Genomic DNA, 12,738 nt, shown 5'->3' on the forward strand with positions numbered 1-12,738 from the left:
AACTAGCCGAGTTTTAACACTCTAAAACTCAGCTGAAAAAGTAGACTCGACTCGTTCATATAAGCTTGTTTGGTAAATAAATTGAGCTTCATTCTTTAAGGGCTTGACTCGTTTACAGCTGAGTTCGAACACAACAAAGTTCAACTCGGATCGGCTCATTTCCAGCTCTACTGAATGAGTTTAAAATCCGAGCTTGACTCCTTCCCTAATGAGTCAAGCCGAGTCAATAACGAACCGAGGCTTGAGTTCTTTGCAAACAACTTGGTTTGTTAGATATGAATATATATGATCAACAAATTTTTTTTATTTTTTTAAGATAATAAGAAAACGGAAAGCTCAATTAGAGAAAAAACAGCCAATCAACCAACTGAAATGCAGGGACGGAATCGGGATTTTATAAACGTGGGGCGGAACTATGAACAACAAAATTTTGACATTTCAAAGTTCGAAAATCTAAAGCATTTAATGTCTAAACAACATCCAATACAAAATACAAAATATCTAGGTATTCTTAGCAAACAAAAAACAACTAATATTAATATTGACATTTGAAAAAAAAAAATCCTAAAACAACGCTGCGGCCTTGGCCCCATACATCCGAGAGTAGTTCCATCTCTGCAAACTTGAATATATGGTTGTGTTGTCAAATTAGCACATTCCCAGATTGTGCTTCTCTAACGGATTGCAGGCAAACTCAATCCCTTGTCAAAGGCCTTGAGCAATTCTACCGCTGCATCCAGCTGCCAACACAGGGACTCGTTCATGGAATTCATCATAACATCCTTCCGGTAGACACTCGAATCCATCGCGCTTTCCAGATTCTCTCTCCAGGGTCGGCTGTGGCACCCTTCCTTCAGAGCTCCAAGGAGTTCAGCATCTCCTATGATGTCAACATTAGCCTGAGAAGTCTCCGTGTCCATCGCCTTCTTACTAGGAGGCTCTTCTTGCAGTTTCCAGGCGATGACTGCCAAAGCAAAATGCCCAAGTCTCACCACCTCTTTACTATCTTTCATTGCGGCTTTCACTGATAAATCGTAGATCGTGACCGTCCGGATTTTATTGAAACTCTCTGAAAAAGTTTTATTAAAATTCGGACCGTTCAAAACACTTTTTCAAGGATGAGAGTCACCTCCATAAACCCAATTTGACGAAAACCTCCGTAAAGAAAATATTATCATATACGTAACTCTACTGCTGAACACGTGCCCCGTGCCCCGTGCATGAGTCGTAAAAATTGTTTGTCAACCTATCTGTACCACTATAGCTTAGAGAAATTATGTTGACATTATTCTTGTTAGAGATGTAGGTGAAAGTGATTTTACTATTTTTCCCTTGTGTCTGAATATGAATATGAATATTTTTCTTTGAAGATATGGAAATTCTCCAAAGGGGAAAAAATGACATGATCTTTTTTTAACTGTACAATGGTTGGAATTCTTAAGTATATATTAGGCTACAGTCAAGTATTATTTCATTGACCATTCTTTCTCCCAACATTGTCAACGACTTGTTAATATAAAGAGATTTTGTTTTTCCAACAAGTTTTAATTCCATCCACCTTAGGTGGAAATCCCACTACCATTTGTGGGCCCACCGTGCATAGATTACAGTTATCTTAACCGTTTATCTTGTAGGTTCTGTAGAGTAGAGTAGTACATAAATTACTTTTATCGAATATTGATAGGTATATAAAAAATTAAATTTTGGATTTATAAAATCTATAGTAGATAAGTTTAAACTTAAAACTAACCATAACCATCTATTTTATAGACCCAAAATAAATTTTTAATGTATCTATCGATGTCCAATCAACCCAATTTTTAGCGTGAATGTATTACTCTGCGAGCTTTATAAGATGAACGATTCAAATTACTTAAAAAAACGCACTGTGAGGCCTGCAATGAGTGGTGGAAACCATAGGGTTTAAACTCTTTTCCTAATAAAAGTAAAAAATATGTTGGTTATATATGGAGGTGTTGGACCTAACCCACCTTTGCCTAATCTTAGACTTGACTGCCAAACGATCCAATACCTAAAGGGTCCATGCAGAGAATATTTTAAGGGGCCAAGAGCAATTAGGAAGAAAAGCATCCACTGCTCTCGGAACATACGTCACATGACACGTCAATGAGAATAGGTGACAAACTACACAGCGGGGGCTTCAAAATTTTAGTTTAGCAGCAATAAAATTACGATCTAATCCTCTCATCTAAAAATTGGACGGTTTTTTTTTTTTGCCATTCGTTAATCTTCATTTACACTATCTTAGGAGACTTGAGAGAGGGGGATGAAGCTTATGGAGATTGAACTCTGCTCATATGCATGAAAGTATGTAAAGGAAGCCAACTACACTTCACACCACTTGCAAGATTGAACAATATTGATGGGCCTGTTTACGGATTTTTGGAAGATTTGTTTTGAAGATGAACAATTTTACAAAAATGTTTTAGAAAAATTATGAACAATTCTTGAAAAATATTTTTTACTTTATGCACGATTCTTGATAAGTTTATACCACTCATTACAAAATATTTCTCTGAACTTATAGAACCAATCAAAGGCTAATTTTTTTAATATAATTCTGATACACATATATAATCTCCGACTGTTGCAAGAAAAACATTAACTTTTCTACAAACACACAACAATTATTTTTCAACCACACAGATAAACATACAAACTCTTCTCACATAGGAGTAACAGAAAGTCTAGGGTCACCGCACGTCTGAGTGGGCCCCAAAAAAAATACAAAAAAATATGCATAAATTTTAAAATAATATTTCATGGGATCCTGTAAAAAATTAGCTCCAACGATGTCGGTAGTTATGTTTTTCGGAATTCGTAGGAACGAAATTGTTTAGTTTTGCAGTTTCGTCTCTGTAAATTCAAAAAACATATCTACTGGTATCCGTTGAAACTAATTTTTTACAGGTCCCATAAAAATATTATTTTAAAATTTATGAATATTTTTTTGTATTTTTTTGGGATTCGGAGGGGGCCTCAATAGAAGTGGGATGGACGGTCACCGCGAATTGCATGTGGTGACCATAATCCTGCTGTAGGAGTAATGAGAAGTGCTTCTCATGTGAGAGGAGTTTGTGTGTTTGTAGAAGAGCTGAACACACAAACTCTTTTGGAGTTTATGTGTGTGGTTGTAAATTACTCCCTTCATCCCAATTTAATTGACCTTTTTAAGAGTTCATATCACTTTTCAATTGATTATATTTTATAATTGATAATGTTTTATGTGATTTCAAAAATATTGTATTATAGAACCAATCAAAATCTATCAAACAAGATTCATATTTGATATAAAATTCATTATGAATCTAAAAATATAACTAATTTTTTAACCGATTAAAATAAAACGAGAGATAATTAAATCGGGACCGACGGAGCAATCGGAAAAACATATCTCCTGCCATTTTCAATTCCTTTATAGTACTAAACTCCCAGTCATCTCCTCTCAATCCCCTCCAATTTTGTAGTAGTGACACGTATCAAGCACAACCACAAGAGTGATAAAAAGCCACTCGCACGTGGACGCGGGGAAAAACCCTCGTCGGCCAGCCGTCGGCGTTGAATACTCCCACCTAAAGCTGTACTTACCTTCGGTGACATGCGTACAGCGTACGCCCACGCTTTTAAGAAAGGAAAATTCTAAAATCAGCCCACTGGGCTGACAATAGTGAGTATGTGACATGTATTAATGGGCATAAAAAGTACATAGAAATATGTGTTTTCTTTGTCTTCTAGTGTGTTTATCGTCAGCCCAGTGGGCTGACAATAGCAAGACCGTTTAAGAAAAAGAATTATTCTAACATCCGCCCAAATGGATAGAATAATCTACTCCCTCCGTCTCATTTTTATAGTTCATTTTCGTTTTTCGTGCTGTTCTTTCAACGCTTATATTTTCCATATGAATCTCCAAAAATATGCAATATGGATCTTGTTTGATAGTTCTCGATTAGATCTATAATACAAAGTTTTTCAAAATTATGAAAAACATTGTAGATTGGGAGATATAAGCGTTGAAAGAACGACACGAACAACGAAAATAGACAATAAAAATGGGACGGAAGGAATACTTAATAAAACACAAAGGTGTGAACACCACATAAATACAAATAAAAAAAGAAGAAGTAAGATTCATTTGATTCAAGGGCTGATGTGTGCTCTCCAATTCTCTTAAGAAAACACTCACACTCTTACAAATATATTACAAAAAATGCCATCGATTCTTATTACATTACTACCGGGGGCGTAATGCCGTAAACACGAACAAACACTAGTACGTAAAAATATACATAAATATCCGAAAAAGATGTATTAACATTTGTAAAAATATATTAATATCCGTGAAATATATATTGATATTTAGACTTATTTGTAATTATATGAATATTATTCTCCGGGCGGTGGTTAACAAAACCATTTAAAAAAACAAATTATATTCCCCCTCCTTCCTTCTATTATTACCACATTGTGAAAGACAAGACAAAACAAAACAAACTCCCCTGATCTGATCAGGAGAGGAGATCACACACGCTTCACGACTCTGTTTAATTTTCTTCAGCTATCTAGGTGTCGAAGATCGATAGATAGATAGATAGATATCTGTATAGACCCATAAACTCAAAATCAAAATCAAAATCAAGATCGAGAGAGAGAGAGAGAGAGAGAGAGAGAGGAAGGACTTCTGAACCCCTCCGACAGCGACGTCAACCGAACGCCATTGGTTTTTTTTTCTGGCCACCTACCATTTTATTTCACGTACCCGATTTCCGCCCTCCCTCTTCATATACGCCCATGCTTTGATCTGAAAAAAAGGGGCAGATTTGGTGGATACTTTGATCGGGAATAAAAGTTTTAGAGAGAGATGGGAGTGTGTGGGTCTAAACCCATGGCTTGCGTGTGTCCCGGAAAGAAACCCGGCAGAAGAAGACGACGGAGGAGAGAGAGGAAGAGTAAGATCCATTCTTCTCTATACAAACGGAACGACGTCGTTGATCCGTCTACCCTCGTCGATCGGGCTTACACCAACCCTACTTTCAGAGGTAGTACTCCAGCTAATTAGCCTCTCCTTTCTGTTTATTGCTTCAAATTATTATGGGTTTATTAGCAATGACAGCTAGTACTAGTTCTGATCCATGGTTACTTGATCAATTATTGGCACTCTCGGTATTTTTGTTTCTGTACCAAATTTGGGTTTCTCTAGATATTTACATATCACTAAAAGTTTGACATTTGGAATAGTAGCCCCGTTCAGTTGCACGGAAAGATGAGCAAGCACGAGAAAATCGATTTTTTCTGCAACCTCGTTTGTGTTCATTGACCAAGAAAGTTGTGGGACTCACTCACAACCCAAATTTCTCACCGGAAAACACTTTCCAGTAAAATAAATTTTGCTTTAAGGAAGGAATTTTAGATTTACTACAAAATTCTTTGCCAACCGAACAAAAAGGAAAATAAACTTCATTTTCCTTTCCTTCATTTTTTCTGAGAACACATTTCCTGCACAGCATTACCACCAACTCAATGGGGCCGTAGTGTTTTCGAAGAAACTAGGGTGACACTAGCTTTACTAACTCACCAACAAACTTCTGGGTTCGAGTCCTAGGTCAGTCAGTTTGTGCATTTAGGACCAAAGGTCAGTCACCCGTTAACTAACTTGGCTAACTTGTTAATTTCTTCTTGAAGAACCGGCACCCATTAAGGGCCCAACAAGAGAAAAGTGAACTAACCAGATTCTGACCCATTGTTTATGAGTCTAGGTAGGGAAAAGAATTCCTCGACCAACACGATAGGGAAAAATTAAAATGCGTTTTCTTCAAGATACTGAAGAGTGAGGAATATGATTACCATGATCAATGTTGTGAACTATCTTGTAACTATCATGTACTCATATTTCCATTGAAGCAAACATTTAGTTCAATTGTTTGAAGTGTTGAGCTAATCTTTGTTCATACTTCCAGTGGCATCAAAAGAAAATTCTGACGCTGCAAATGCTGCAACAGCAATCGAGTCTGATTGTGATGATGATTTTCATAGTGTGCAAGATGGTATGTGGTTTGGATATTGTATAAGCATTCAAGTTTGCTGCTTTTTATTGATATTATTAGTATTCAAGCAGCTAGCCTTTCTAATACTGTCTCATACATGATTTCAGCATTTACAGATGTCTATCACCGTAGCTCCGATGTTGATTCCACTTCAGATATCGTATCTCCCAGATCTTCTCGCCACATTAATTATGATATTACCCGCAAGTATTTATCTAGTCAGCAACCCAATCTAAATGGAGAATCAGGAGGAGATACGGAAAGCAAATGCGGAGGAGAGGGCGCAAAGAATGAGAAAACCCTTAATCTGCGTCCAAGAGGTGTTGATCCTCAATTGGAATCTGATGAAAGTGACAGTGATAACGAAGCAGGAGTGTTGCACAATTGTGGACTTCTTACCAATAATTGTTTACCTTGTCTTGCTACTGATGTTTCCTCTGATGAAAATAAAAGACCCCTAAGCCCCAGCACCCCGAGTGCCATGAAGAAAATGGCTTCAATATTCTCTTTTAAAAGGAAGGAGGAGCAAGCTACTCCTGCACTATGTAAGCCTCATTCACTTGTCTTCAGTGGTAAAAGCTACTTCATTTTTTTCTATCCTGCTTCCAGTTTAAGATTGGTCACATCTCTGAATGAGCCCTCTGTAGTATTGATAATTACTGTGAGCCTTCATATTATGAAATCGTTGCTCATCCTTGAGACTTCTTGTGCAGTTCCCTATCATGACAATAAAATTTAGTGGCCATACTTAAATTTAGAAAAGCCTTTGAACTGTTCATCGTACTGGAATGCTGCCTTTGGTTTCGGGAATGTATCCTCATTCTGGATGGTGATTCTATATGATTATGCCATTTCTTCTCCAGCTTTCTTGTTGGCGCTTTTCTTGAATTGTATAGTTAATTGCTAAAACATAAGGCACAAAACAAGCTGCTTATACAAATTTTATATGTATTTCTCAGTTTCACCAAAGGCACTTCTCCAAAGACCAGTTGCGGGTTCCCAAGTTCCACACTGTCCACCAGAAAAGACAATGAGTGATTGCTGGTCACCAATCGAGCCAAGTACCTTCAAAGTCCGTGGTGGAAACTATCTTAGGTGAGAGCAAAGTATTGCAATTGACTATGGCTTCAACTAGCTATTTGTTCATAATGGCTGCAAAATCATTGTGTAGATTCATTCATTCTACATCCTCATGGTTACTGTTTTCCTTTTTCTTTGAATTTCTTCTAGGGAACCATGCGCATTTATTTGAAAAAGGCCTTTGAAATGGACGTAAATTAATCAGTTTATGTTTCAACCCATTTCATTTGTCTATCAACATGAAGCCAATGTTGCTTTTGGTTTCTTTTGGTTTCTTTTGGTCACAGGGATAAAAAGAAAGATTCTGCTTCAAACCATGCTGCATTTTATCCTCTTGGTGTAGATGTGTTTTTGTCTCCGCGTAAAATTGATCATATTGCTCGTTTCGTGGAACTTCAAGCCTTGAATTCGTCTGGAGAAGTCCCTGCTATTCTTGTCGTTAATCTTCAGGTAATGTACTCTGCATATTTGGGTGAAATTGATGACATATGTTACTTGGCGATCGAGTCGGTCAATATTTTCGATGTCCAAGTATTATATCTGTTAAAATGTATCCAGCTTGAAATTATCAAGCTCTCTCAATATATTGTGGCAAGGTGCTGCATCATCTGCATACTAGTTTTGTATTCTTGATGTCCATCACCCAAAGAATTTCTAGTGTGTCCAGGGACTTTTAGTCCATCAGGATAGGGAAAATCTTTATTAGCAGTTCATGAAGTTGGCCTGCAGAAAAACAATTGACGCATGTACAGGAGTTATTTTTCGGTTTTCTCTGATGACTCTTTTTTCTCTCCCTTCTGCCCTCTTTCTCTCTCAGATTCCGCTGTATCCTGCCAAAATCTTTCCAAATGAATATGACGGAGAAGGAATGAGTTACGTTTTGTACTTCAAGCTATCCGACAATTATTCGGAACTTCCACTCAATTTCCAAGAACAAATCAAGGTAAGATGGTTTTTGCACTTGCAGGTTTACAATGTATGGCAAGTGATAACTTGTACATACAGACTTATCCCTTCTTAAGCCTCCATAAGTTTTTAATTTGTTACAAATTCCTGATTAGTCCGTGGAAATATCCATGCTTTTCTCTATGACAGAGGTTGATTGATGACGAAGTAGAGAGGGTCAGAGGTTTTCCGTTGGAAACAACTGCACCCTTCAGGGAAAGGTTGAAGATCTTGGGTCGAGTGGTAAACATGGAAGATCTTCATCTAAGTGCAGCTGAGAGGAAGCTTATGACTGCTTACAATGAAAAGCCTGTTCTCTCACGTCCTCAACATGAATTTTACCTGGTAAATTTGTCTATTTTAAACAGATTCAGTTCCTGTTATGTTCTATTCTAGTATAATTGCATCTCATTTATCTATATGATTTACCTTATCTTTCCTGATAGTTCAAGCCCTCCTGGACATGAATCCTACATTTTGTAGAACTTTTACTAACTGTAAAGAAGAGTTTTCTTAAAAACATATATGGAAGTGTATATCCTACGTTTTTGGGACTGTTCATCTATTAAATTTTTGTTGGTAAGTAGTCCTGTGATGATCTCATAGGGGAGTAAAAGCATGTTTTGTTGAAAATTTTGAACTATATTGCTCACTTTGTATTTCTCTCTGATTAATCTTAAAGGGGCAGAACTACTTCGAGATTGATTTGGATATGCACAGATTTGGCTATATCCCTAGGAAGGGTTTTGAAACATTTCAAGAGAGATTGAAGAATTGCATCTTGGATTTTGGCCTGACTATACAGGTACTTGTCTTCAACAAGTTAATTGCCAGTGCTAGTTTTATTACTACTACGTTTTATCCACATCTGATATCATTTTCGCATTGCTTTTATGATTTGAAACAGGGAAACAAACCAGAAGACTTACCAGAGAATGTGCTCTGTTGTGTGAGATTGAAGGAGATTAACTATTCTAATTACCACCAACTGGGGTTTTGAATCAAGGGCTTTCGTACCCAGCTTGGGTTTTCACTGAAAAGCCAAAGATTCCAGCAGATGAGAACTAATCAAGACTCAAGAGGCGTCGTTTGAGTTTTTTCATGGGTTATTTATTGTTCCTGTTTTTACAGGTCTTTGAATAATCTTGCAGTCTCTTGAATTGACTTTGAACATCCGTATTTATCTGTAAAGCATTGCTTACACGAGTGTACAGTTCAAAACCTGGTTGATATGAAATAAAAAGCAAGCATTTTCACGAATTTTATCGCATTCACATCGGGATGCCGAGTGGTATAATTACTATCTTAAGTGCAAAATACCCATGAAATTGCAGGAAATGAGAACAAACAATGAGATCCAAATTATATAGCTGAAAAACTGCAAAATACCCTTTAAGAGATCTAAACAGGCTGAACCCATGACAACCCTTTTCTTCCATCGCTCATTCTGGTCTAGTGCAAGCTCGATTGACATAACATAAAATTAACTGCTAGTTCTGGTTTAGCTAAAAAGTGAGAACTTAAGGACTCAGTAATTGAAATACTCATTCATGAACTCAGGGAATTCCATCTGCATCTCACTATCTCTATCCAGAATGGCCTCGACAAATGAACTTGCAGAAGATGAAGCAGCTTCGGACAAGTGCTTTTTCTGACCTCCATTGGACATTCCTCCACATGCTTTCTCTTGTCCAACTTCACTCAAATGGGGAGAAAAGGCTGAAGAAAATTTCTCCGTATCCGCGGAATGAATAGGGTCGCCGAGAAGAAACTCAGTACTCCAACGAGGAGGAGAAGGCGCTGTGATCACCGGAGCCTGATGTTGTGGGCAGGGAAAGGATTGTGGGGACCTCAGTTGTGGGAAACTACAGGAGCCTGATGATGATGAAGCCGAAGAGGAAATTTCTGTGTAGAAATACGGTTGGTTTGGAAAAGACTCGTCTTGGAATTGCTGTGGAAATGGTTTACTGATTGAACTTTCCATTGGAAGGAAAGTCAGTCCAGAGACTGAAACTTGCATGTTGTTCGTGGACGGAATCGGGTATCTGGTGTTTGGGAGGCTGCTGATTTTTCCGTAGTCGGAAAGGATCTGAGAGAAGGGCTTATGGGTTACCGGATCTATCCCCATTTTGGAAAGCTTCTTCTTCAGCTTGGTGTTCCAATGGTTTTTCACATCATTGTCTGTCCTTCCAGGTAGTTGTTTTGCTATCAAAGACCACCTATAATCATTTTCGGTTATATCATCAGTGGTACCATCTTTGTAGATGAGATTTTCACTTCATACGGTTCTTTCTTACTAGTATATATTTCATTTTTTGTCTTGTTCTCGTTCGATTAATCAGTTTCAAAACCTGAACCAAAGTCACTCATAAAGGAATCCAAACGGCCCGTATCATTCACTGGAGCTTCACAGGATGCATACATGGAATTGCCAAATCGTTTTTTGGCTGTCAAGTAAAAAATTTTAGTGGAAGATCTACCATTTCTCCTTTTGCTCTTCTTATTTTCAAATAAAAGAGCGCAACCCAGTGCATGAGACTCTTCCTCAGACCATCAAAGGGTTGTGCTCCTTTAAAAGCTGGCTTTTTTTTTCTAGCACAGAGAGAGAGAGAGAGAGAGAGAGAGAGATCAGTCCACCTGCTGCCAATAGCTTGATGAAAGTCAAGAATAAGCTGTTCTTCCTCAGGGGTGAAATTGTCATGCTTGAGGTCCGGCCTGAGGTAATTCGTCCACCTAAGCCTACAACTCTTACCACATCTATTGAGTCCTGTACACAAACTCGTCCAACAACAAAAAATTATGCACAGAGTCTACAACTATATTTCAAAAAGTATCTTTGAATAGCACACTTTTGAAAAACGAAAAAACACTTATCATTATTTGGAAACATAAGTTTTTGCGACGACTTTTGTGAAAAAAAAAGAAAAAAAAGGCGGGTTGTTTTCAAAAGCTTTTAGCTTTGTTTGGTTTAGGTTTTGAATTTTTTTTTGAAAAATAGTAGGGGTAATAAATGGAGAGAGATATAGAGAGAACTGTTGGAAGTAAGGGGAATCTAGGGGGTATTTTTTGAAAAATTCTTTTTGAAAATGGAAGAGAACAAGGCAATTTGTTCGGGAAATTGTTCATCAAATACGTGTTTACGAAAATCAAGAACAGAAGACGAAAACGATACCAAACATGCTAGAACTTAGATACCTGCTTTTTGGGGAACCAAAGTCCAGTTGCTATATTTCAAAAAGTATCTTTGAATAGCACACTTTTGCAAAAAGGAAAAAACACTTGTCATTATTCGGAAACATCTTAAGTTTTTGCGACGACTTTTGTAAAAAAAAAAAAAAAAAAGGCGGGTTGTTTTCAAAAGCTTAAATGAGTTCGGGAAATTGTTCATCAAAAACGTGTTTATGAAAATCAAGAACAGAAGACGAAAACGATACCAAACATGCTAGAACTTAGATGCTTGCTTTTTTGGGAACCAAAGTCCCAGTTGGTATATTTCAAAAAGTATCTTTGAATAGCACACTTTTGAAAAATGAAAAAACAATTGTCATTATTCGGAAACATCTTAAGTTTTTGCGACGACTTTTGTTAAAAAAAAAGGCGGGTTGTTTTCAAAAGCTTAAATGAGTTCGTGAAATTGTTCATCAAACACGTGTTTATGAAAATCAAGAACAAAAGACGAAAACGATACCAAACATGCTAGAACTTAGATACCTGCTTTTTGGGGAACCAAAGTCCAGTTGCCAACTCCATTGTTGCCTACGTATGCAAGTATTTTTGCATCTTCCTCCGGTGTCCAAAGCCCCCTCTTCACATTTGATTTATCACAACAAGGAGGCCTCCCCATCATGTATTTGTTTACACACAACACTACGTTGAGAGAGAGAGAGAGAGAGAGAGAGAGAGAGAGAGAGAGAGAGAGAGAGAGAGAGAGAGAGAGTTGATGTAATGGTGGTGATGCTATGCTCTGTGGCCTAGCAAAGTACAGTCTGGGAAGGAGGAAACATTTAACAAGAGAGGAGGCAAGAAATGCATGTAATTTTGGAGGGCTCCCATTTTAACCACAATTGCATGATATTTTATCATCAAATCACACAATGGTTTAGCATGACATCAAAAAGAAAGCACGCAAATATCTCTCTCTCTCTCTCTCTCTCTCTCTCTCTCTCTCTCTCACATCATGCACTTGGCTCCAAGGGCATTACATAATCCAGGTACAAATTGGGTGACTGCAATATTTTTGTTAAAACTTAAATTTAACTAACTGCCTTTTTTGATGCACTGGCGCCATCATGTGTGGAAGCAAAACAGTTTCTATAAGCATGCCAAGGAATATTCACAACTGTCATGATCTTAACTGAAAAATCAGCTCAGAGTGACGCATCTCTTCTAGAGCCCTTTACCATTTTATTTGGCACCATTTTCATCAATTAAAAATAAGGATTTGTGCATGAAAATGAGGCAACAAAAAGCAAAAAAAACATTTGGCCTCGTTTCGTAGCCTTTTTTGGGATTCTATCGCAGAAATGCATCCATTTTACCATATCTGGGATCAGAACATCGTCCATCCTAAATTAGCGTTGGCTTATATTCTTGCTACGCTAAGAGAAGCCGGGCACCTGTTCCTATGTTTTTTCTTTTTTCCCCCTCCAAA

General features: G+C 37.5%; 2 protein-coding genes across 2 annotated transcripts; one reads left to right on the forward strand and one right to left on the reverse strand.

Annotated features, from left to right (window-relative positions):
- Positions 1-4,485: 4,485 nt before the first annotated feature.
- Positions 4,486-9,347, forward strand: LOC131303481 (uncharacterized). The gene is made up of 9 exons (XM_058330366.1): positions 4,486-5,057; positions 5,976-6,062; positions 6,170-6,607; positions 7,022-7,157; positions 7,430-7,592; positions 7,960-8,085; positions 8,238-8,432; positions 8,770-8,892; positions 8,995-9,347. The coding sequence occupies exons 1-9, from the start codon at positions 4,880-4,882 to the stop codon at positions 9,085-9,087; spliced, it is 1,539 nt and encodes a 512-aa protein (XP_058186349.1). The 5' UTR covers positions 4,486-4,879; the 3' UTR covers positions 9,088-9,347.
- Positions 9,348-9,488: 141 nt separating this feature from the next.
- Positions 9,489-12,733, reverse strand: LOC131303482 (transcription factor MYB35). The gene is made up of 3 exons (XM_058330368.1): positions 11,799-12,733; positions 10,725-10,854; positions 9,489-10,306 (listed from the first exon to the last, which is right to left on the reverse strand). The coding sequence occupies exons 1-3, from the start codon at positions 11,932-11,934 to the stop codon at positions 9,616-9,618; spliced, it is 957 nt and encodes a 318-aa protein (XP_058186351.1). The 5' UTR covers positions 11,935-12,733; the 3' UTR covers positions 9,489-9,615.
- Positions 12,734-12,738: the final 5 nt, after the last annotated feature.

This window comes from Rhododendron vialii, chromosome 10a, assembly GCF_030253575.1.
Source record: "Rhododendron vialii isolate Sample 1 chromosome 10a, ASM3025357v1".
Lineage (NCBI taxonomy): Eukaryota > Viridiplantae > Streptophyta > Magnoliopsida > Ericales > Ericaceae > Rhododendron > Rhododendron vialii.

Excerpts from the sequence above, each read along its gene's own strand:
- LOC131303482 (XM_058330368.1), bottom strand. The coding sequence starts at position 11,934 with ATGATGGGGAGGCCTCCTTGTTGTGATAAATCAAATGTGAAGAGGGGG. Across the intron at positions 10,855-11,798 it reads TTTGGTTCCCCAAAAAGCAG|GACTCAATAGATGTGGTAAG; the intron begins GTATCTAAGTTC and ends GTTTGTGTACAG. Across the intron at positions 10,307-10,724 it reads CATCAAGCTATTGGCAGCAG|GTGGTCTTTGATAGCAAAAC; the intron begins GTGGACTGATCT and ends AAATGATTATAG.
- LOC131303481 (XM_058330366.1), top strand. The coding sequence starts at position 4,880 with ATGGGAGTGTGTGGGTCTAAACCCATGGCTTGCGTGTGTCCCGGAAAG. Across the intron at positions 7,593-7,959 it reads TTCTTGTCGTTAATCTTCAG|ATTCCGCTGTATCCTGCCAA; the intron begins GTAATGTACTCT and ends TTTCTCTCTCAG. Across the intron at positions 8,086-8,237 it reads ATTTCCAAGAACAAATCAAG|AGGTTGATTGATGACGAAGT; the intron begins GTAAGATGGTTT and ends TCTCTATGACAG.